Below are 23,674 nucleotides of genomic sequence, written 5' to 3'. Positions count from 1 at the left end.
AAGTCAACTACTCGGGCAATTGCAGAATCGTTTTGATCCTGAGCTTGTAAGTCAAACCTAATATCACTGGATTTAAACACTTCTTTAATCTTCCGAGAACGTTCCTTCTTTAGCTCATATTCCAAGAATATTAAGTGAATACAATTATTGCCAAAGAAATTGAATATTCATTTGCACTACGGCTTGGTAGTTTACTAACGAGTTAACAAAACTTAAATTCTGCTTTTTGTGTCTAAGAATACAACAATATTTTAAATATTTACAAATAAAATATTAAATTGGAACCTCATCACTTGCCTAGCATTTGAAAAAAAAAAAAAAAAAAAAAAAAAAAAAAAAAAGATTGTTAAATACTAATTGTTTGCTGCTCAGTCTAACCCAGGCTGCATGGTTGGTTTTCGTAGTATTTTAGGTTCTCTTTACAAAGATTCTCTATGAAAGCATCTTAATCAAATAGCTCCCATGTTCTTTCTATGTTCCAGTAACCAACTAACCTAGTTTAAGCGCGATTTCCAAGTGAAGTTACTAGTAAAATCCGAATACTCATTAAAAATCATGTAGCTAGCCAATCGGGAGTAACATGAAAGATACGGCGCCAATAATTGAAATGTTGTTACGGTACGCTGTTTCTTAACTTAGATGGTCATTCCTTAATTAAATAGCCCACCAACGGCCGAGCGGTAAAGACGCTGAACACTGATAGTTCAGTCCGAGGTTCGAATCCCGCGAACGGGCTGGCCGCATGGGCGGTTTCGTGGTTTTCCCCATGTGTAACGTGTATACGAGCCAGTTTCCCTTAGAAAGTCCTCCACGAAGGCATCCCTCCCTTTAGGCAGATAGCCCTCGTGTGCTTTGCCATAATTAAATAATCCAATCCAATCCTTAATTAAATATAATTGATTTGTAAATTCTACTAGAACTGACGGTAAGAATTGAAGTGGAAATAAGTAATATGGTGCAATCTTGATTAATATAAAGTTAAAAATATTTGCATAGAAAAATGTTTGCATTCAGACAGAAAGTTTTTTGAAATATTTGCAATTACTTTATAAGAAGGATTTATTAATAACCGTAATAATTACTTATTATATTACTGATGATTAGGATTCAGTTCTTGACAATTACATTCTAAATTAGAATTTTAATGATATAATGAAAATACGCTACGCACAAAAATACATTTTAGGAAAAAAAAATGAGTTGATTTTTTATGTTTTAAAATTTCTTAAATTCATTTAGTAAACATCGTATCCTCGTTGTTTATTGAATCCAGAATGTTGGTGTCGTTTATATAATTATTCTTACTTGTCCACAGAATCTGCTGACTTATCCAGCCATTAAGTAGCTGCAGATCATTTCTACATAACCATTGAACTTCCATTAATTCAGTCTCTAGAGGGTTGTATGTTTATATCATAATTTGACTTTTATAAAAAATGATTATTCTAAATATTATTTTTCTATAAAAATATATTGTGCTTTAAAAATATGGATGATAGTATCAGCCGCTCTTTCAGCCACTTCAAAAGCAACAGTTTGTTTAGAAATAAATTATGCAGTTAATGTCATAAAATTCAAATAAATATCAAACGAAAATTCTCAGTTTTAGACAATTCGATTTAAACGAAGTAAAGTAGCAGACGATAAAACGCCAAAGATAAAAATTTACTCTTACAAAAACTTACTCTTAAATTTAAAAAAAAAAAAAAAAAAAAAAAAAAAAAGATACGAGAGAAATTAAAAAAAAAATAGTTAAAAATTTGAATAATATCATCTATAATTTAAAAAATAGCCTTTCATATAGTATTAATAAATATTTATTACGCATCATTGAGGGAAAAAATGTCATATAATTAATTCTTCGTAAAATTTTACTTGAAGTTTAAGGTTAAAAATAGCTGTGGCAATTCAGTGTAACAAAAATCCATAGACCACATTTGGCGTTATTATCGCTCAAAAAAAAGGTGCCAAATTTCAAAACGCGAAATTATGTAAATTCGTGTATATCTTAGAAAATTTTGAATAAAAAAATCTAATTTTTTGCAGATATGCTTAAAAATACACCTACTTTAAGATGATGGTAAAACTTTTATAGGTTATAATTCAAAATTTTTTTCGAAAAATCTATAGAAATTATTTAAAAATAGAAATTTAAAAAATAAAACGCAAAAAATGGGTAAATTTTATTTGGAATGAACCAAAATTTCGAAATGTGAGAGAAAAAATCAAAAAAGTTTAATAATAAAAGAGATATTAATAAATATTTGCCAAATTCAATTAACATTGAGGAGCTAAAATTTTGAGAGCTAATATTTTAAAAACTATTCGTACGATTTTTACAAAATTTGGTATTCTGGCATAATTTGAGTCGTAGAATCGAAATATGTAAAAAAATTGGTATGTTATTTCAGAAAAAGTCCGATTTTGTGTCAAAATACCTATGTTAGAATAGTGCTATATATAAATCTAATATATATCCTAAGTCGCGCTTTCGAGACATGAAAAACGCAGTTTGAATTTTGTCAATCGGCCCAATAGAACGGGAGATATACTACTGTCCCATTTTTTTTTTTTTTTTTTTAGCAGTGTACATGTGCTTAATATCGGCACTAAAGGCAAAGCGGTGTTTTCTAAACCTGGAAACTATAGAAAAAGATCTTCTTGAATTGTGCCTCTATTCAATAGAATTAAATTTAGCGAATAGCCACTGGATGATTTACACGATGCATCGAAAACAACTCTTAATCGAGTTGAAGTTTTCTCCGGGCGATATACTGTGTGACGGGGAATGTAGTAACAAGTATCACAGTTATCCACGGGCATAACAGATTCCATGTGATTTAAGCTTAAATATTCGTTCATAAATTCCTTATACAAATTCGCCATAGTCTGATTATCATCAAGACGCTTCCAAATTGTGTTCAGTCTCTTAATAGCAATTTCTTTAGATGAACCCAGCATAAAAGTGGCACCATCCTTCATAGGTAATTTAACTACTACGTATCTACCTGTTTCATCACGCGAGTATGTTTCATTAAAATGCCTTTCGCAAAATGTTTGCGAAAGTATGTTTCTTCTTCATTCTTTACGACTTTTTTACCTTCTCCCGGGAAGGATTCTAATTCGAAAAACTTTTAATTGCATTATCGAGACGTGATTCCTTTATCAAACAACAGTAAGATTGGTTATTAAGAGTAGGTAGGACTCCTGTCATTAAATAAACAAATGCTGTGTTTTGCAATATTATGTTTCCATTCAGCGTTTGAACTTTACCTTCCTTTAAGATGCAAAAGAATAGTTCATTTCCTATCAATATATTGATTTTACCAGGAGTATAGAAGTTAGGGTCTGCTAATTTAATGCCATGCGGTATCGCTACATTGGAAATATCTAGTTTGGCTGAAGGAATTGCATCTGTTATTTTTGGAATACATAATTCTAAATTGTGAGAAAAGGTTTCTGTTTCATTCGAAATATGGATTAAAGTCTTCACCTTGATTGAATGAGCTGATCCACTTATTCCGGAAATGTGCGTATGGGTTTAGTTTTCAAGCCCAAAAATTCTGCGCATTCTTTGGTGACGAGGTTCATTTGCGAGCCGGAGTCCAGTAAGGCTCTTATTCTGCAGCGCTGCCCGAACACATTCGTCACATAAATAACCACCGTACTCAGTAAGACAGAGTTTTCCGCTCCAGAAGTGGATGCAAGACTGTGTATTGCTTGCTGTATATTGTCACCCAAAGCTTCTTCGGAGGGGTTTGTTTTCCCCTGGTTTGACGGAAGGCAGGGCGTGTCCGTTGAACACTGAGGGCCATTATCCCTATGGAGAAGGAAATGATGTTTTCGGAAACAGTGGCTGCACGAAAAGTTTAAATTGCATTCTCTGGAATGAGTTTTTAGGCAATTCACACATTTTTTGACGATAATGAGCCTATTTTCAACATTCATTTGTTTGTATGCACTACATTTAAAGAGGGTATGGTTTCCCTTACAATGGATACATTTTTTCAGTTGGAAGTAACTGAATTTATAACAAAACCTTTTGGTTTTGCACCAATACTGGGTTTCGGAATTTTAGGCGGAAATGTGATAGACATATTTTTATGGGTGCTTTTTAGCACCAAAGTTCGATTTTCAAAAAAATTTTAAAATTCATCCAGTAATGGAACATTTTTGATTTTAAGGTGAGCTCAAATTGCTTTCGAGTTTTCTTGTCAATTTTTTGCAGGAGAAAATTTATTAACATTGCGATAGATCAAGATCGTATCCCAACATTTTTAAGGCGCGTAGATTGCGTTTAATATTATCTAATAACCGGCGAAGTTCCTTAGGTGATTCTTGCTGAATTCTCTCTTGGGTCAAAATATTTCGGATATGACTAACCACTATCGCTCGTTTAGTTTCGTAACGTAATTCTTAAAGCTTGAAAGCAGTGATTGGTATGTATCTTCACAATTCTCGATATTTTTTGCTTCTCCTTTCAGAGCATCAGCCATTAAATAATAAAGTTTTTGTGTTTCAGTTAGTTTCTTATTTTCAGCAATTAAGCATATAAATTGGCATTTAAAATCATGAAATTCTTCATATTTACCAGAGAACTGAGGTAACGGTATTTCTGGCAATTTAACATTAATATTTTTAACAGTATTATTAAGTATTGGTAATGCATAAACTTTTGATTTCAATTTTGAAAGGAGGTATATCTGGTAAATAAGAAATTCTTCATATTTACCAGAGAACTGAGGTAACGGTATTTCAGGTAATTTAAAATTAATATTTTCAACAGTATTATTAAGTATTGGTAATGCATTAACTTTTGATTTCAATTTTGAAAGGAGGTATTTGAGACTTACATCCATTTTCTCCAGTTCTTCAATAATTTCACAAGATTCCTCTATTGAGATCTCTGCTGGTAGATTGAAGTACCGCAGTTTTAACTCATCCAAGGATCGTTTTATTGCTGATAAAGATTGCAATTTCACTTCTAAAAATTATTCACTTTCTTCATTTTCGACGAAGTCACGCAGAGAATGTTTTAGTTTTGTGACTTTCGCTTTTAGACAACCGCGTTGCCTGTTCAGAGATATTATATTATCCATAGCTTTTGCTCTTTCTTCGGGTCGGTTAGGACCAAGAAGTTGATAGCAACTGGTAGTTATGGACTATACATCAATTCATAAAAGTCAAATTGAGAAGCTTAACAACATTTACTTTCTTTCAAGCACAATAATGCCGCTTAAACGGGCAAAAAGAGAGTACGGAACAATTAACAATTGACTATCGCTTTGATCGGGCATAGGAACGGAAACTCGGTGTGGGCGGAGTGCATGCCTATCGCTTACTGATTAGTACTGGGCTCTCGCCACTGGCATTACGTGGCGCTGCAAACGTTAAGCCAGTACAAATAGACAGAAATATTCTAATCGAGACGGAACAGCTATGTTATATCTGTAACAAAACTTTGTGCTTCACAGAATACTCTGTAAAATCTAACCTTCTTTGGAAAAATGTAAAAAATTGTGTAACATTTGCATCACCACTTTTCAAAATTTTGAAATGAAAGAAATCTTTAAATAAAAATAAAGAAATAAAAGCCTCTAATGAGCAGAAAAAGTTGAAAGTCTTTCAGACGAAACAGCTGCTCATATGGTGGTTTCCTCTGTTCTGAAAGGAACTCCACTATTATAACTGTCCAATTCTGCCATCACTTATTGCAGAAGTTTGTAGAGGATTAAAATGGAACTTCTCAATAACTGACAACTTCTACTTTGCTAGATGGCCACTAGTTTATTTCCTGCCTCCTTGCATAGGAGCGGTCTTAACTTCCGGAACTTGAGATATTATGCAGTTCCTTCGAATGTGGCCCTTCACCACCGCAGTTCCAATACTTTAGAGTCGGTTGTTGTCACTCCTATTCCGTTTCATGGCATTAACTTGCCTAGTTAAATCGTGTAGATGAGTCAAAGAATATGTATTGTTAAGAAGGAGTGTCTGTCGCCAAAATTCGAAGTTCGAAGGTCACGTTTATCAAGAGTTCATAAAACGAATATCGGTTTGAATTTCTTTAAACTTTAAAGGAAAAGAAAATATTTTTTCGCGGAGGTAAATTAATTAACGGATTAGTTATTTTGAGCAAAAAAAGTATGAATATCCGAGTTTAAATTATCGTGGAAAGTCAAAGAACGTTTTTCGTTAACATATTCCTCAATTTCTTGTACACATCGCGGAGGCAGCCACGTTCCGTCGCCAAATTCCTTGGCGAATTTTTCCCTCCGCTTTCTAGCGGTGTAATCATGGAGGTAGGAAAGGGAGGAGGGGCCATTCCGCGCTAGAAGTGAAGCATTGCTTTGAAGCTTGGGTCACCAGACGGGGTGTTCTTTGTTTACATTCAGAAGCTCGCTTGACAAGATTCTGTTAGTATTTCGACACACGACAGTTCCATAGAAATCGAAAAAGGGACACTCTCGCATGAAAGAAACATTCATAGTGTGATGGATAATAGCAATTTGTATAGTTTACTGACATTTACGCAAAAATCACATCTTGGTTATTTTTCGATAACTAACAACAGCGATTTTGATTATGAATTTGTTTTATAAAATTCTAAGCTGTTGCAGTACAAAAATATAGATTTTAAGAAAATTGCTAAAAGAGATCTGCCAAAATTTATTTTCTAGAAGATTTGAAAAGTTTGAAACTTGATGGATAAATGTAAATATAAAATTATGTATGTTAAAATATTTGTAATTAGGCACATAGGTCAGATTAAGTTTTTATTAAATAGAGTAACGCATGCAAGGGCTATCTGCCTAAAGAGAGAGATGCCATCGTGGAGGAATTTTGAAGAAAAACTGACTTTTGAGTGGGTATTAAAAATAATACTTATAATTTTCATTCAAATTATATTCATATATATTTTTTATGTAAAACTTTCGGGTGTATGCTAAATTAGTGTAAATTACTTTACACGAAAAATATAGTGAATGCACAGAAATTAAAGATTTGCACATGCCGAAAATGATAAATAGGAAATATGTATGGGTATTTATGCATGTGCTTGCAAAAAGCATGTATTTGCCTTTGACAAAATACTTAAATATTCATTAAATTATTTATAAATGTATTTGAAATGAAGAATTTATTAACTTATAAACAACTGTGAAAGTACTGTGAAGAAATCTAATGATTAAATGTATCTAATTTTTAATGATTATAAATGTTATCTAAATATATAATAACCTTAATATTGAATTGTAAACATAAATTGAAATACTGTTGACAAATACGTTATGAAACTATTTAAGCAATTAAGCAAGAATTGTTCGTATTGGAAAGCAATCTGTTAAAAGGTATTGTAAAGCAAATGCTATGAGATGCGCACTTAAGAACGTAATAAAGAGTTTTGGAATATGTATTGTTGAAATGAAGGGTAAAAAAAAATCTGATAAGTATAATTAAAAGAATTATTCCCTTTACATTTTATAATAACTCAGTTACAAGTTTTAAATAATACTTTAAAAAAAAAAAAAAAAAAAAAAATTTTTTTTATTCCCTTTCAGAAATGTTCAGAGAAGGTCAAATACTATTTAATACCTATTTAATTATTAGGAATTATCGAAATACTTATTTAAAGTATTTCGCTAATTCCTAATAATTCTCTAATTTAAAATGAACCGAATAGAGCATTAATTATAAATTGACTTACATTTTTCGATTTAAAAGAAGCCAAAAAATCATGTCATATTTAAGAAAGTATTTTAGGAAGAAGCTCTATAAATAGAAAAGAAATAATGTATAATTTTAATATTAATAATACAATAAACTTTGATCTTAATTTTTGTACCTTAACCGAATAAAATCGAATTACCTTAATTTTTTTTTCTAATGTAATTAACGAAAACTTGTGAAAATATTTCCTTCAAATTAAACCATTCTGAGAAAACTGTCCTGTGAAAAGTATAGCATTTAATTCCGTTCAGAATGAAATGTTGTTTAAAAATATGTTGTTTTCACATACTTAGGACTCTGAAGTGTTGTAGAAAAAGAAAATATATACATTTATATGTATATTTGCAAAATATTTACACCCGAACGCGTCAAATCCCATAGAACTCAATGGTAAATGACCCAATGTTTTGGTCACCACGTAGGGATCGCCGGTGCTTCAGAGCAGGGTACGGAGAAACTTGTTTAGGGCGACTCCATCTTACTTCCTACCTCCATGGGTGTAATAGCAAATTGGTTTACATTACGTCTATGAAACCTTTCCTTCTTTACATAATCATTCTTTCGATGAGTAGTCAGCTAGCTGATCTACTAGTTCCTGGACATTAGCAGCTCTGATTGGGTGGCGGTCTCTACGAATTGCTTGCCGGGCTGCCTGAAATTTCATGGCATACACTAAATAGCAGTTTTTAAATCTTTAACATCCGCAAGCGCTTCTGTATCTCAGGAAATTCTTTTCTGTTTTAATTTTCTATTAACACCAAGAGTTCTTGTATAAAATTTCAAAATCAATTAAACGGAATAACTTGTAACAAAAATATTATAATATACATGTGCATCCAACTCAACATTTCAGTTAATTAGTTTTATGCAATAGAAACAAACAGCGTTGCTTTAGGCATTATACAATTTCTAACATTGTCCCAACAGTCAAAATATAGTGAGTTTTTTTATCTTACTTCAAGAAGAGTTACTTTCCACTCGCTAAAGTAACTCTACTCTTTGAAGAATAAATAATTGTGCAAGGTTCTTTGAAATGCAGTTTGTTCTTTAAAATTAAAAGCGATCTAAAGTTGAAAACTGTTTAAATTTGCTTAAACATTATAGTATATTCTGTAAAAATACAAACGGATTTGTAAATGTTTAGATCAAGTTAAAAACACACAAAAAATATACAAATTTTCTCTTTAAATCATAAACGAAAATTTGAATTACCCATTAAAACATAAAAATCATATTTTAATTATAATTGCGAAAAAAGGCATTCTAAATGTACATATTCATTTAGTCTGAAACAATTACGTTTTAAAAAAATTATATTATTAATAAACTTTATTATACAATGTAAGAAACTCCTGTTTTTAAAACAGCTGTCTTTTACAGAAAACTTTGTCAGGGCAGACTTGTGGAGGGTATATAGGCTCCTGACTCCAAATTAATCTTTATAATTAGAACTCCGTTTCTTTAAATAACTATAATCCACATTTTTTAATTCGAAAATAATCTTTATTAAAGCTCATAGCAAACATAAACAATTTTTAAAACAATAAAATTGAATAATCTTTTTGTTGCCATTTCAAAGACAAATAAAACGATAGTAACCGTTATTTAAAATTTCTGTATATATTCAAGCAACAATACTCCCTTCCCAGTAACTAAGTTACGGTAGAGCATATTATTACTTTCAAAACACACTATTTAAAAAAAAATATTATAGATATACGTAAATGCTAATCCTGAAATCGCAAAGGGGGTTTTATTGTCCGTCCTAAACGCAACTGTTTTGCAGGAAGCTTTTTAATTTTTAGGAGGTATGTTGGAGGTTTTGCAGGTTGTCTTATTGACATTGTTGATTGCTTCGCAGTAACGTCTTGTATTTGCAAGACATATGCAGACTTTGTGATTGATTTTTACAGTAAAATATTTTTCTTTTTTGTCAACCACTTGAAAAGGACCATCGTAGGGAAGTTTTAATTGCTTTTTAACTCTATCTTTGCGAATAAACCCATGTGACGTTGCTTTCAAGTCTTTAGGGACAAATATTTTTTGGGCATAATTATCGGATACTGTTCTTGTCCAATTTGTTCCACTGTTTTTTTAGTTGCTTGACAAAAATATCAAGTGGCGTAGGAGTTGTGCTATCTTGGAAAAATTCTCCAGGTAATCGTATATTTTGCTCATAAACAATTTGAACAATGGTGTATGCAGTCTTCTTGCATAGCTGTGCATAGACCAAGAACAACTGAAAGTGTTTCACTCCAGCCAGGCTATTGTGTGCCATAAGTGTGGTCTTGAGGGATCTATGGAGGCACTTGACCTTCCCATTTGCTTGGAGATGGTAAGCCATTGTATGTTGCAATTTTATTCCACATATTTTTGATAGGTTGCTGAATAACTCTGAACAAAACTGCGCTCTACGATCTGTGACTAGGCGACATAGCGTACCAAATCTCGAAATACAGTTAGAATAAAATGCTTTGGGCAAATGCGTCTGCTGAAATTTTAAGCGGAATCACTTTCATTCAGTTAGAGTACTGGGCAATACAAGTGAGACAGTAAATATTCCCATTTGATGGCGGTAGGGGTCGAATGAGATCAATATGCACGTCACAAAATCTTTCTGAAGACAGTTAAAAATCACCGAAACTTAATTTTGTGTGCCGATTATCACTTTACCGAGCGCTAGCGGTTCAACGGTATACGCACGTCCGACCGACCGCTCAGCCGCAGATTCTTCATGTTTTAAATAACTGTCAGGACAATCTGATAAATCGTCTAAATAAAACTCTCCAGTACCATTTTTTTCGCTCATCGTGAACAGCAATTTTTTTTGAAAACGGTGTGAAAATGTGGGAGTTTACGAAGCAACGCACTTAACGCAAGTGAGCAATGTACCTCAATACTAATAACAAAATGCAGATGATATAGCAAATGGCAATTGTTTATCACCATGGCTACCAATTGATAGGCTATGTTTAGGTAGCCCCTAGAAAAAGCGATTAATAGGCTATCGATCGATAGGCGTTGGCGAAAAAAAGCCCATTAATAGGCTATCGGTCAACAGGCGTTGCCTAAAAAAAGCCTATTAATAGGCGATCGGTCGGTAGGCGTTGGCGATAAAAAGCCGATTAATAGGCTACCAGTCGGTAATGTGTTAATTTTACTTTTTTGGCAAGCCATGCAAGATCGAGTCCAAAGCTACACATCTTTATGGATACTTGGCCAAATATATTTACACCATAAGAGCTTTACAGATGACTTAATGCCAAAATGGGCTGCGTTATGCATTTGATGAAATAATTTCTTGCGATAACTATCATTGATATATGGTCTGATATTATTCGTTGAAGTTTCACACCACAAACACTTCACAGATGCTGCTTGAAGTTAAGGGAAATTGCTGATGTCTTCAAATTTTGCAATTCTTTATCCATAACTTGCTCATATGCAATTTTTTCATAGTCGATCAAAGACATTTCTTCAATTCTAGTAAAGTATCTGCAACGATGTTGTCTCGACCTTCTATGTGCTGTATATCAGTTGAAAATTGAGAGAGGTATTGTAAATGTCGAAGCTGACGAGGTCATGCTTTTTCTGGCTTTTGTTTAAACGAAAAGATTATGGCTTTATGGTTTGTGAATATTTTAAACGGTCTTTCTTCCAGTAAAAATGTGAAGTGTTTGACGGAGAGGTAAATTCACAGCAAGTCCCTATCGTACGAACTGTAATATTTTTGTGCTTCGTTTAGTTTTCTGGAATAAAATGCAATAGGTTTCCATCCTTTATCTTCAAATTCTTGAAGTACCGCTCCAATTGCCGAGTCTGAAGCATCTGTACATAATAACGGAAGTATTTCATGATTCAGAAATGATAAGAGTGTTGTATTGACTATCACTGAAATTGTTCCTTAGCCTTCATCCTGTCCACCGAATTTTCAATTTATCTTTTTTCCGTGCTCCTTTAAGGTAGTCAAGTAGGAGAGATTGGGTTTTGATGCATTTTTTAAATATCGCCAATAAAAATTAATAAGGCCTAAGAATGTTCTAAGTTCGTGAACGCTTGTTGAAAGTTTGTAATTAACAATAGTTTGGACTTAGTCGGGTAAAGGTTGTGATCTTTGAGTAGTTAAATAACCCAAGAATTCTGTTTCTTGTGTGCCAAAGATGGATTTGGAAACGTTAATGCGGAGTCCATAATCATTTAATCTTTCAAACACTAGCTTCATATGGATTCTGTATTGTTCCTCACTAACATATACTATCAGAATGTCATCTAAGTAGGGAAAAGCCATATTTAGACCAGAAAGAACTATATTTATAAATCTTTAAAACGCTGCTGGTGCATTTCTCAAACCAAAGCTCATTACATTAAATTCGTATAATGGAAAATGAGTAATAATAGCAATTTGTATACTCCAAAAGGAGTAATAATCCCGTCCGGGTCACCAATTATAGGCTCCTGTCTCCAAATTAAGAATTTCTCTATATTACATGGAATTTTTAGTAATTGTAGCTTTTCAAAAAAAAGTACATTTAATATCAGATTCAGTAATGCACTTACTGAATCTGATATTAAGTGTAAATAATATACTCAATATAAAATTTAAAACACATTGTTTCTAACGACCAGACATTCACACTTTAATGCATTCATCAGAAATGGCCAAATTGCAGAGGTTTTTCAGCTATCTCACCACCCAGGATGATGCCAGGGAAAGTCAACAGGAATAATCGAATTAAACCAACACCGTAACTATCTGATAGGTGTTGATTAAACCCACGAGAAAAGAGGAGCTTTGCTTCAGTTTTAAATAAAAATACCCATCGGATGGATCCCAAAGTTCATCCCCCACCCTTTATCCTCTACTTACAAACCTCTAAAGAGAACTTTCGACTTGATAGTATTTATATGCCCACTTGCTGCAAAGATAATATACTCTTAAAAGGCATCTATGCCTTTTTCCAGCATTCGAATCTGTGGCTAAAGTTATGGCAACTAACTTTGCTACTACCACCATGCCAACAAGGCGGCAAAATTTAAAACATTCATATAATTTCTAATGCATTTAATCAAAACTTACAGCAACAAGTACTGACATGTTTTGAAATTTTTTACTGGAAAGAATTTACCATAAATGGTTATTAGCAATTTAGTTATTTTCAAATACTGCCTTAAATAATGATTTTTTTTAAAGTAAACACATTATGCATTTAACTATATTACAACATAATTCTGCTATTATTATTAATAAGGATTTGTACAACAGTAAAAAAAAATTAAACCAACTCTTCATGAATTTTTTTTTAAATATATAAAAATAACAACAGTTGAAAACAAAATTGATATTTAAAAAATTTCAGTAAATTTAGACTAAAATAATAATAATAATGCACTTAAATATGTAATTAGAATGAATAAATTTGAAAATAAAGCAGATCATTTAGAGTTTTACTACCATGGTGCATGAAAAATGTTAAGCAGTATGAATGATATGTATGAATTAGGTATGGATAATAATTGTAATAAAAATAACTCTATTCAATATATATATATATTGATTACAATAATAATATTCAAAAAATAATATTTTTTGGAAGGATATGAATTCTTTGCACTGCAATTCGCTACCTAAATTTTTTACTCATTTGAATTTAAGTAAACTAACATTACACATATATAAACTACGAAAGCTATAAATAAAAAACATTGAACAAAGGTATGTAAAAAATATCTCATATTATTCAAACTATATTTTAAATATCTACAATTATATATACATAAATATCTGAAAAAATATATAAAGAATAGAAATAACAATAATTTGTTTTAATTGCAATCATAAAATTCAACAATGCTTAGCTGGCTTATTCTTTAATGATACAATTTATCCAGAAAATACTGTGATGATACATATCTAAGAAGATTAGCTCTGAACTGAACTGATAATTTTTATATTAAGAATAACATCACTCCAGTAATATGAATCATTTTAATTTATTATTCTTCCTTTTTTCATAAAACACTAATTTAATGGAATGGAAATAATTCAAAATAACAACAGAACATTTAATTGTAAAATTACACAAAAGATAAAATATACGACGTCTTGATGAAAATGCAGTTTCTCAAATGCAACAGCCATAGAAATACTGTTACTCAGTTTTTATCATTAAGTGTTTACAGTAAGTGTTGAGCACAATTTCCCTTTTATTCTACATAAGATTTTGAACTGGTCAATAACAATCTGTCTTTAAAACAGTCATCAAGAATTCTTTTACCCATTTTGTGTTACTTCTTAGAATCAAATTATTGCTTTTTCCCTACTGCAAATAGTGAAACTTAAAAATAGCACTTTACAAATTTTGTGTAATTTTAAAAGAAAATACTCTGCTATTAATATCATAGCTAATTTGAACTGGAGCATTTTAAAGTAGCGAAAGCATTTATATATTAATGACAGCTATGTGGGAAGAACTTTGCAACATTGTGCAAAAAAATTTTGCTAGGTTAGCAGTTTTTACTCTGCTGGACATAACACACTAATGCTGATCAACAGTAAACACACTAGATGATCAAAAATTTTACTGACGGGAATATGGGCATTCTCAAAATGACTAGAACAAACCATACAGATAAACCTAAACCTTATAATAGAAAAAAGGAGGGATGAAAAATATTTTAGCGATATATTTATGAACTTCAATTGAAATTTTGAAAGAAGCATGCAAGTTTACCAGTATACTGACAAACGATTTAATTGCTACACAGAAAAGCACGAAAAAGAGGAGGGAAAGAAAATAGAAAAACTGACCTATATTTTAACTAGTATCCAAAATTATCACTGCATAAAAATAATGATATTTCAAGCATGAGTCAACCTGAATTACTTTGTCCCTAATCCAATTTGATCGATTTATTTCTGAAATGTAAATGATATGATGTCATTCAAAAGTGCAGTAAATGCTATGCACAAAGTATATTTTTCTACAAATGTTTGAAATTTATGTTATGATTTCAATGCTTATCAAATCAAGAAAAAAAATATGGCATCAAAATATCATTTAGAAGAAATTTTTAGGTGGAGAGCAGCAAGTTGCTTAGATCAGGTAATTAAATGACAAGAAGCAGAAAAGAATTAAGAAGTGGCAATATGAATCAAATGTGTAAAATAGTATTTACTTTCTGGAAACAATTTACAGATTCTAAAACATTTGATAGGAAGGGGGAACATAGTCATGAAAAAACTAATATTTTTTCAAAGTCAGTTTCTTCTCACAGCAGAAACTTAACCACTAAACAGATGAGTGTAGAGCTTGCAGCTGCCACTGGAAATTTACTGTCATAAACATTTTACTTGCATAGTCTCAGTGAATGATTAATTGCCTTCTTAAACAACGAAAATAAACATGACAACACTTGTCTATTCATGACATCACTGATAGTCCAACATGCATTAAACAATCAAATACAATTTATTAAACTTTTGAAATATTCAAATCATATAAACAAGCAAATGATTTTAAAAAATGTTTTGCTTTTTAAGAAGAGAGAATCTAATCACCCTCAAATTAGAATTTGATTTAAAAATCCATGGCATACTAAGGTTGCCTTTTTTTGCCTAAATTTAAGTAATTTGTGCTGATAAATTTTAAAAAAGTTATTTTCATTAAAGCATGCATATTTAAATTTTTATTTGCAGAGAATTGCACAAAAAAAAAAAAAAAAAAAATGTTGGGAAACTACTGATATAGCTCAGCTTTTAATCAGATACTAAATTAAACTGAAATTCTTTAATACATAAATTACAATTAACCAGTCAAGTATTTGCACTTTGGCAATTATTAACTCAATATTTATCTGATAAATACTTTGCATAAAGACTTATCTAAAATCATGAATTTCATTCCAAATGGTAGAGAAGTAGTAAGCATGAAAAGATTAGTAAAGGAAATAGATAACTACTTGCTGCTTTTAACTTCTCCAGTAAAATAGATAACTACTACCAAAATAATAATCAGTGGGATCTTATAATTTTACAGAGATATAGAAATACTTAAATAGGAAAATTATCTGATGGAAATGAATGCTTTAGTGCAATTGCATTTTCTCAGTAATTATTTGCCATTTTTTTAATTTTATGCAAAAAAAAATTACATATAGAATTTTTATAAAAAACATATAGAATTTTTGTGTAAAAATACTACTTCTATTTATTAAGCTAAGAGATTTGGAATTTACAAGAAACCAAGAGTTTTATAAATTTTAAATAGCTGCTTCTCAAAAGTTTTGATAATTCTTATAAGAATTAACAAATCAAAGTACAATACATCTGAAAAAAAAAAAAAAAAAAAAAAAAACTAATTTCACTATTTATAATACATTTTCCAAAAGTGGTATTTTATACAATAATCTCTTGTTCTTTAAAATAGTAATGCAGCACAAGATAAAAAATACAGACAGTGTGAGACCAGAAGATGCATTTATTAATTTTATTAGAAATACTTAAATTTAAACTTTAAAAAGGAATAAATAAATAACAACTTTAAAAAAATACATAAAAGCAATTCATTTCAGCTTGACATTTTTACAAAGCAAAATAAGAAGCACTGAAAAAGAAGAAAATAGGAATTAAGAGTATATAGAAAGATATATAAAAAATTAATTTTATATTTTTTAAACATTTGTATTATACACAATTGGCTATCTAAAATGCAACACTATGAAGGAAGCATAACATAAACTTGAAATTTGCACTATGCATAGATCATGACAGCACAAGCACATGAATCAAGATCGCACTGTTGCATATGTTAGTAATACCATCTGCAAATACTATAATATGGGAGAACACTAATACAGTAACTGTGTACTTTCCCCTCTTAAGGTGGAAAAATTTCAGTATGGTTTGATGGGTGCAGAAAGGACTAATGGGAATGATTGTACAAGCCATGTCACACCACAGAACAAGCAAAAAGAGCTTGTGCACGAGTCAATAATAGATCACATAGCAACATGAGAACTTTTATACAACAATTAGGTTTACTGTCCAACAACCTTTATTAGCTTAGACCATTTCACATTGACTGCATGGGAGAAGAATCTTTGCAAGGTGTCCATTGTTACAATTATCACTGCCTCTGCATCATCAACATATGAGGATAAAGTGCACTGAATGCTAAATTGAAACAATATCATTATTTCAAATAAATCTTGATTCTGCATACAGCAATATGATGGTCATATCCATGTCTAGCTGTACAGCCATGACTCTTGTATTATGTCTCACCATACTGGAGTTACGGCCTCTGGATTTTACTCCCACTCTTACCTAATATGCATTGCTAGCACATTCAATAGCTACTTCTAAACCCTTAAAGTTCTGAAGTCTATTGTCCTTTCCTTACCTTCAAGGCTTGCTTGTAGCCAAGTTTGAACAGAATGATGCATGGCGACATATGGTACACAATGCTGAACAGTTCTTCATTCCTCACCAATTTGCAGGTCAAACTGCAGATTTGGCTCACCTGCTCTCGTACATCACCAATAAAAATTGTCTGGTGAATGGCTGGCAAACAAGCACCCCACAGCTACACCAGATGAAATATAGCAATGCATGAAAATGGTTACAGAAAAAAATGGCAGAAGAAAAAGAATGGAAACAGAAAATAAGTCATCAATATTTTGCAATAGGAAAAATAAGACATGTTTAGAAATGTCACCAAGCTGAGAAAGAAAAACTTTTCCTATGATAGCCATAACTTCAGACTAACAGGTCTCTCCTACAGATGATTGCAAATAACTGAGCTGCTAGTCAGTCCAATAGCAAAAATAGAGATATGCCCCGTGGATCATTGTCAAGTCAACATATAGTCTTCCTTGTACTCCATGCAGCTTTGAGCTGTGGCTGAGTAAAACATTGATCGTCATGTAATAACAGTTCATTTGAGCACAGTTGAAAGCAGCAGTATTGAAATCAACTGTTGTATATGTAATTTCAAGTAATGTACAAGTCATAGTTTGTGACTTTTTTCCTGCACACTGTGAGAATGACACGGACTGACACAGTCTAAGCACATAACCAAAGCCTCTTTTAGTGTTGAAGTATGTCATAGTAGTCACTCACATCCATGACAGCTATACAAAATAGCGATTTCCCCCCCCCTCCACGTTCTGCATCTAAAATGGGGCTGAAATTTGAATCAATTCAGTCTTTTATTTTATATTACTTGTCTAGCAAATAAGATTTGCATGCCTCTTATTCTTCCTGATACTGCAGTTTGGATGGCCAGCAGTGTAGTAGTTCTAAAATTTCAGTATGTTTTATTTTGAATCCCCATTCAAATTATACATGAAAATTACTTTATGATCAATTAAACAGCTAAGTTGTTCTAAAAATTTTTTATATTTTTCTCCAAAAACCAAACAGTATCTTTTAAGTATTCTTCGAAGCAGTAGTCTCAAACTCAAATTGTATGCAGACCGAAGGCACGATCTGAAAACAACTGGGGGGGAGAGAGATTTCCCCCCTCCATAATGAAAGGGGTTTTTTTAACAAATTTTGTAAACTAAATTTTAAATTTTATTTACTATTTATCAAAACATACATAAACAGTGATAATAATGATGCAAAAGAAAAAAAAATATATTTATATTTCAAATTATGTTTATTTTCTGTCTGAAATCTACAGACTCTATGAAATTTCTGTTGGTTACACTTGTAATTCAAATATATTAATAGCTAAATATTAAATTTTCAAGCAAAAATTTACTTAATAATTCTAACATGTTGAGTTAACTACTAAGTAATTTACTTAAACTAAAAGCAAACAAATTATGAAAACTTTTCAAGCAGGAGAAAGATTGAGAACAAATAGCAACAATCTATTACCTTTTATTTATTAAAATTTTCTTTGCTATATACAGACAAAAAATATATATTTGCATATAAATACTTATAAACTTCTTTATTTCGTATTACAACTTTCAGCTACAGCACCTCTTTTTTTTTTTTTTTTTTTTTTAATTTGTTAATTTTTAACTGCTGGACAAATCTGTTCATATACAAATGTATTTCCAAACAAAGCAGTTTTATCCTTATTGCAAGAATTTGTAACTAATGGTATTTATCTTTCTTAACAAGTGAAAAAAAAAGTTAATCAAATCTATATCATAGCTTTCAATAAGATTTATATCACAGTGTAAATCAATCAACTTCACTTGTAGATTTTCCGGGATTACTCACGCTCATTTCTAATGGCAGTGAAAATGATGCAGAATTAGACTCAGAATCATTAAAATCTTAAACTTTTCTTTAAATTCATGCCATAACAATTAATGTCATAATAATGTTAATTAACTTAGAGAAATGTATTCATGGGCCACATAAAATAGCTTTCGAGGCCTTATGTAGCTGCCAATTTGAGACCTCTGGTTTAAGTCCTCAGCATGATCAGAATTTTCTTGCACTGGATTAAAAAATATTGTCAATAGTTTTATCATCAGACAGTTGATAGTGATTTTTAAAATTTTTTCAACAACTCACAATGTCATGCTCTTGAAACATTTGTTCCCTTTTCATTATTTCTTTTACATAAATAAACAGTTCTTTAGCTTTAGCCTGAGTACTAGATGTACAAAATTTTTCACTATCAGTCTTTGTTTCAAAAAGAAGTGAATGTCGCTTTGCGTTGTACCTGTGTGTAAATTAATCAAGGTCGATTTGGAAATAACAGTTTTTAATTCAAAAGCTTTATGATTTTGCCACCTAATTAACTGTGATTTTTCACTGTTTATATCTGTTTATAACTGATACTTCACTGTTATGAGATTGTACAAATTTTTGGTCTTCTGCAGTATAAACCCACCATTTTCAAAAACTGCATTTACAGTTCATTTGCACATAAAGATTCTGGAATTTAAATTTACAACAAGAAAACTAACCTTCTTAAACTGGGACAAAGACACTGTGTTTATCATGAAGATAACTAACATCTCATGTAACACAATTCAAAAAATAATTCTATAATTTTTACCTAGGTTCAAAATTTCTATAAAATTCACAGTTTTCTTTCCAGTTAGATGTTCCATCATCATATTCTTCTCTCTTCCATATTGGAACATCAGATTTTATAGCATCAATTCCATAAGTTACAGCTTCTAGAGCTTCTTTCCTATGCACTGAATTAGCAGCAACCATAACACTAGCTTCTGATATAGGCACTGAACCAATTCGATGAATGAGAACTACATTTACAATAGGCCATTTAAATTTCATCTCTTCACAAATTTTATGTAGATTTTTAATGGCCATACTTTCATAGGCTTCATAATGAAGTTTCAATACTTTCTTACCATTAAATGTATCTCTTGTAGTTCCAATAAAACAAGCAGTACCACCACATGCAGGATTGGATAAAACTGTTAAGGCATCGGATATATTGATTTCATCTGCCGTGATCTTTATCAAATCCATTTCTATGTAATCTAAAAATTAAAAGCAAATTTCTAAAATTTTTTATTTCTCAAAAAAACATACTTTAAATATCTCCAATAAGTAAAAATTATATAATAATAATCACATTAACTATGTAAGTAAATATTTGATGAGAGTGTGGTTTTGATTACAATGAAAGACAAACTAATTACCTACAATATTTTATTACTATATAGAAAGGGAAAAAGTAGTACTACTCTGTTATCGAGACCGAATTCAGAAATGTATCAATGTATGTATGTGTATATGTATACACACAGATATATTCATTCTTGCATATATACATGCACACATTTCTAGCTACTATTATTAGAGATAGTTGAGAAAGATATAGTATATATAATTACTTTTGTAATTTATTTATTATTTAAAGAGCATCATTAATTTATCTAGTATGAAAATTAAACTCCTTTCTCTCATATTGCAATTTCATGTATTAAAATACCCAATTATAAAATCCTAATAAATTTTGTAATTATCACATTATCCGTCTAAATTGTGACAAGAATAACAAGGCAAAGTGGAAAGTAGGCAACTCAGAATTTTATGAAAATTTATTTTATCTGGCAACCCACTAAATGTGAGCAATTTTGGAAATTGTGAGTTATGTTTGTGATTTCTGGTTGTGATTAGTGTGTGTGTTTTCCAAAATATGGTGTTTTGCCTAGTGGTAAACTGTAGAAATGCACATCCCATGAAGTTGTCTTTTATAAACAATTGAATTGTCCATGTTATCTTGAGGAAATCGTTTGGAGAAAATATCTAGAAGGAAAGCAAAAGGCTGTTTTGAAGACTGAATGGTATCCACTGGCTGTTAAAATAAAAATATTGTCCAAATTGGTTTTCATTATTATTGCTAAAGTAATAAAATGCATATAAAATTATACATTTGGCTAGCTTTTATTTATCTCCAATGTTACATAGTTATAATTGCTATAATTCTGCATACTAAATATGTGAAGTTTCATTTATTAACACTAGAGAATTCAGTGATTTTTCTAACTTTTTAAGTTCTATGAATCTTTATATAAGTTTAAAAATGTTTCCTTCTATATGCTATAGAACCATCTTGTATACAATCAATCTGCATATAAGCATTCAATGAATCTATTAACTTTTAATTTCTTATTAAAAACATGCTTGAATACCTACAGTTGCTGCACAGTTTCAGGTGCATCAGTTGGATAACAAATGAAGACAATTCATATGCCACGTTAATTCGTAGTATTTACTTTTTGCTCCAATTCTGAAATTATTTAAAAGATAAAAATTGAGAAGGTGATTATTAACCAGTTTGGCTGAGTTCGTTAATTAAAAGGTATTGAATTATCAATGAAAAGTTCAAAGATAAAGAAACAAACTTATATTTGTGGTGAAGAAAACTTTCAAGTTAGCCACAAAATAATTTTAATAATATAAAAATTCTGTTACTTTGTCAAAATACAAGCTTTTGTATTAAAAAGTAGTTGTCATTATTTTTTTTTTTTAATACAGGAGGTGGACACTTGTTAAGTGTGCATTTATCGAGAATAGCCCAAGCCCCTCAGGCATTTAACTGCCTCTTTAGCAAGAGAGAAATGGTTTATAGTGCATATCAGAGGGTGACCAATATTACACTTGCATGAAGGGGATACAAATTACAAACAATCACTACTTTTCCAGAATTTAAATCTAGAACCCACAATATAGCAATCAACTCTGTTAATCAGGATGGCACAAATTAAATCTAAGAGATATAATATACTATTTTTAATGCTGATTATGACATAAAACTTCAGTGACCAAAAACGATATTTAAAAAGTGTTTAAATTTTAGCTTCCATGATTTTTCAAATAAAATTAACAGATTTTAGATCAAAAGCTTAAATTTATTGAATCTAATTTTTACTTAATTATAAAAAATGAAGTCTTCAGTGGATGTCTTATGCAAAACTCAGTTGACAGGGTTAAAGATTTTTCATGCTTAATTTTAAGTGATTGTGATTGGAATTTGTACATTTACTATCTCTCTTACATTCAGTATATCTGTAAACTAGAATAATCTTAATGAAATAATCTGTGATTTTTAATTTCAAAATATTCATAGTTAACTAAATCTTGCTCGGATAGTACTCCTGACATTTGAAAAATACTTGTTACAGTACTTTTCTCTCATTATTTCTTAAATCTAGCTTCTTTTCTTTAAATGTGAAAGGGTAAAAATAGAGGTCTTGAGGAAATTTTGCTCATAAAAATGATTCAAGCTTATGCTCAAGCCTACTTCAAAAATAATAGCTAACTGTCAAGAGATACAAAACCTTAATATCCCACTTAAACACCATTCAAACAGCGAATTTACGTTCAGAGACAACATAATTTTTATTTACAAAAATCACAGAGTAAAAAAAAAAAATCTACCTAAGAAATATGTTTGATAACATAGGCCAGGATATGTAGCCACTACAAAAAATGTGCGACTGTATGCAAATAGCTTTCGTACTGAAGTGAACATTAAGTACACTAGACCTACTTTTGGAAATGCTGCACAGACAGTACAGTGATTAGCAACACTGACTGCTGTACAGAAGGGCTCATAATTCCATCTCTGAAAAGGCATGGATATACGTAAGGAGATATTGTCTGTGTGGCAAACGGACACACAAAATACATGGGGAACTGAAATCCTATCGAGACATTGGTGTTTCGAAGAGGGGGTGGAAGATCTTCGAACCGCACTCTGAGCTGTTCTCTTTCCAAATTTCATCCAAGGCCAAACTTAGCTGTTAGTAAGGCTCGGCGATAAACAATATTCCTACTTAGATGCACAGTTGACGGCCTTGTTTCAACCTGTACCTGCATTTGGAGACTCGGGGAAACTCGATATTGAATGGGAAAACAAGTCTCACATTTTTCTTGAATTTACTACGGAAAACAATGTTTCAGGAAGCCTGCTTCTAGCACAGCCCATCAAGTATTTGAGAACTGAGCAGTTCATTAATTTAGAAGTTTTCAAATTCAGAATACTTTGTTACTGCATCTATAAATATAAACGGGTGCGAAGTACTAATTTCGTTATCTTGCAGAGAAATACTCTTTACTTTAGCCAAGTATTGACGCGTATTAACACACAAATTTCATTTCTTATGTTTTAAAATAATAATAAAATCAAGCCTATTCTAATAATAAAATCAAGCCTATTCTAAAACTGATATACTTGAGAAAAACACAATTTGGTGTAATACGATCATTTAACACTGAACTGTTCGAATTTAGAAACAGTATCCAACAGCCATGAAAACATACTTGAGAATTTAAAAGGAAATAATACCTAAAAACCGCCAAATGCCTTGCAACACGCGGACATATTACATCATGTTGTTAATATTATGATTTAAATATGATGCCAATAATTTTTAGATAAATTACGTCGTTTAATTTAATGCTGGAAATGAATTTCTGTGGCATTTTGATTTAAAT

The 23,674-nt window shown here is 31.0% G+C and overlaps 1 protein-coding gene across 6 annotated transcripts; it reads right to left on the bottom strand.

The window, feature by feature from the left end:
- Positions 1 to 13,442: 13,442 nt before the first annotated feature.
- LOC118182142 (molybdopterin synthase catalytic subunit-like) lies at positions 13,443 to 23,643 on the bottom strand. 6 transcript variants are annotated; one of them, XM_035351449.2, is made up of 4 exons: positions 23,526 to 23,542; positions 21,371 to 21,464; positions 19,758 to 20,208; positions 13,443 to 16,331 (listed from the first exon to the last, which is right to left on the bottom strand). In XM_035351449.2, exons 2-4 carry the CDS (start codon positions 21,393 to 21,395, stop codon positions 16,310 to 16,312), a joined length of 498 nt encoding a protein of 165 aa, XP_035207340.1. In that variant the 5' UTR covers positions 21,396 to 21,464; positions 23,526 to 23,542; the 3' UTR covers positions 13,443 to 16,309. The 6 variants fall into 6 exon arrangements, with proteins under 6 accessions (XP_035207340.1, XP_035207341.1, XP_035207343.1 ...); XM_035351450.2 differs by lacking the exon at positions 21,371 to 21,464 and having other exon boundaries at positions 23,526 to 23,643; XM_035351452.2 differs by lacking the exon at positions 21,371 to 21,464 and having other exon boundaries at positions 23,501 to 23,572.
- Positions 23,644 to 23,674: the final 31 nt, after the last annotated feature.

The sequence above is a fragment of the Stegodyphus dumicola genome, chromosome 1 (genome assembly GCF_044657685.1).
Source record: "Stegodyphus dumicola isolate Sdum_Otavi_A_Nest chromosome 1, ASM4465768v1".
Classification (NCBI taxonomy): domain Eukaryota; kingdom Metazoa; phylum Arthropoda; class Arachnida; order Araneae; family Eresidae; genus Stegodyphus; species Stegodyphus dumicola.
This window is presented reverse-complemented; position numbering and strand designations above follow the sequence as displayed.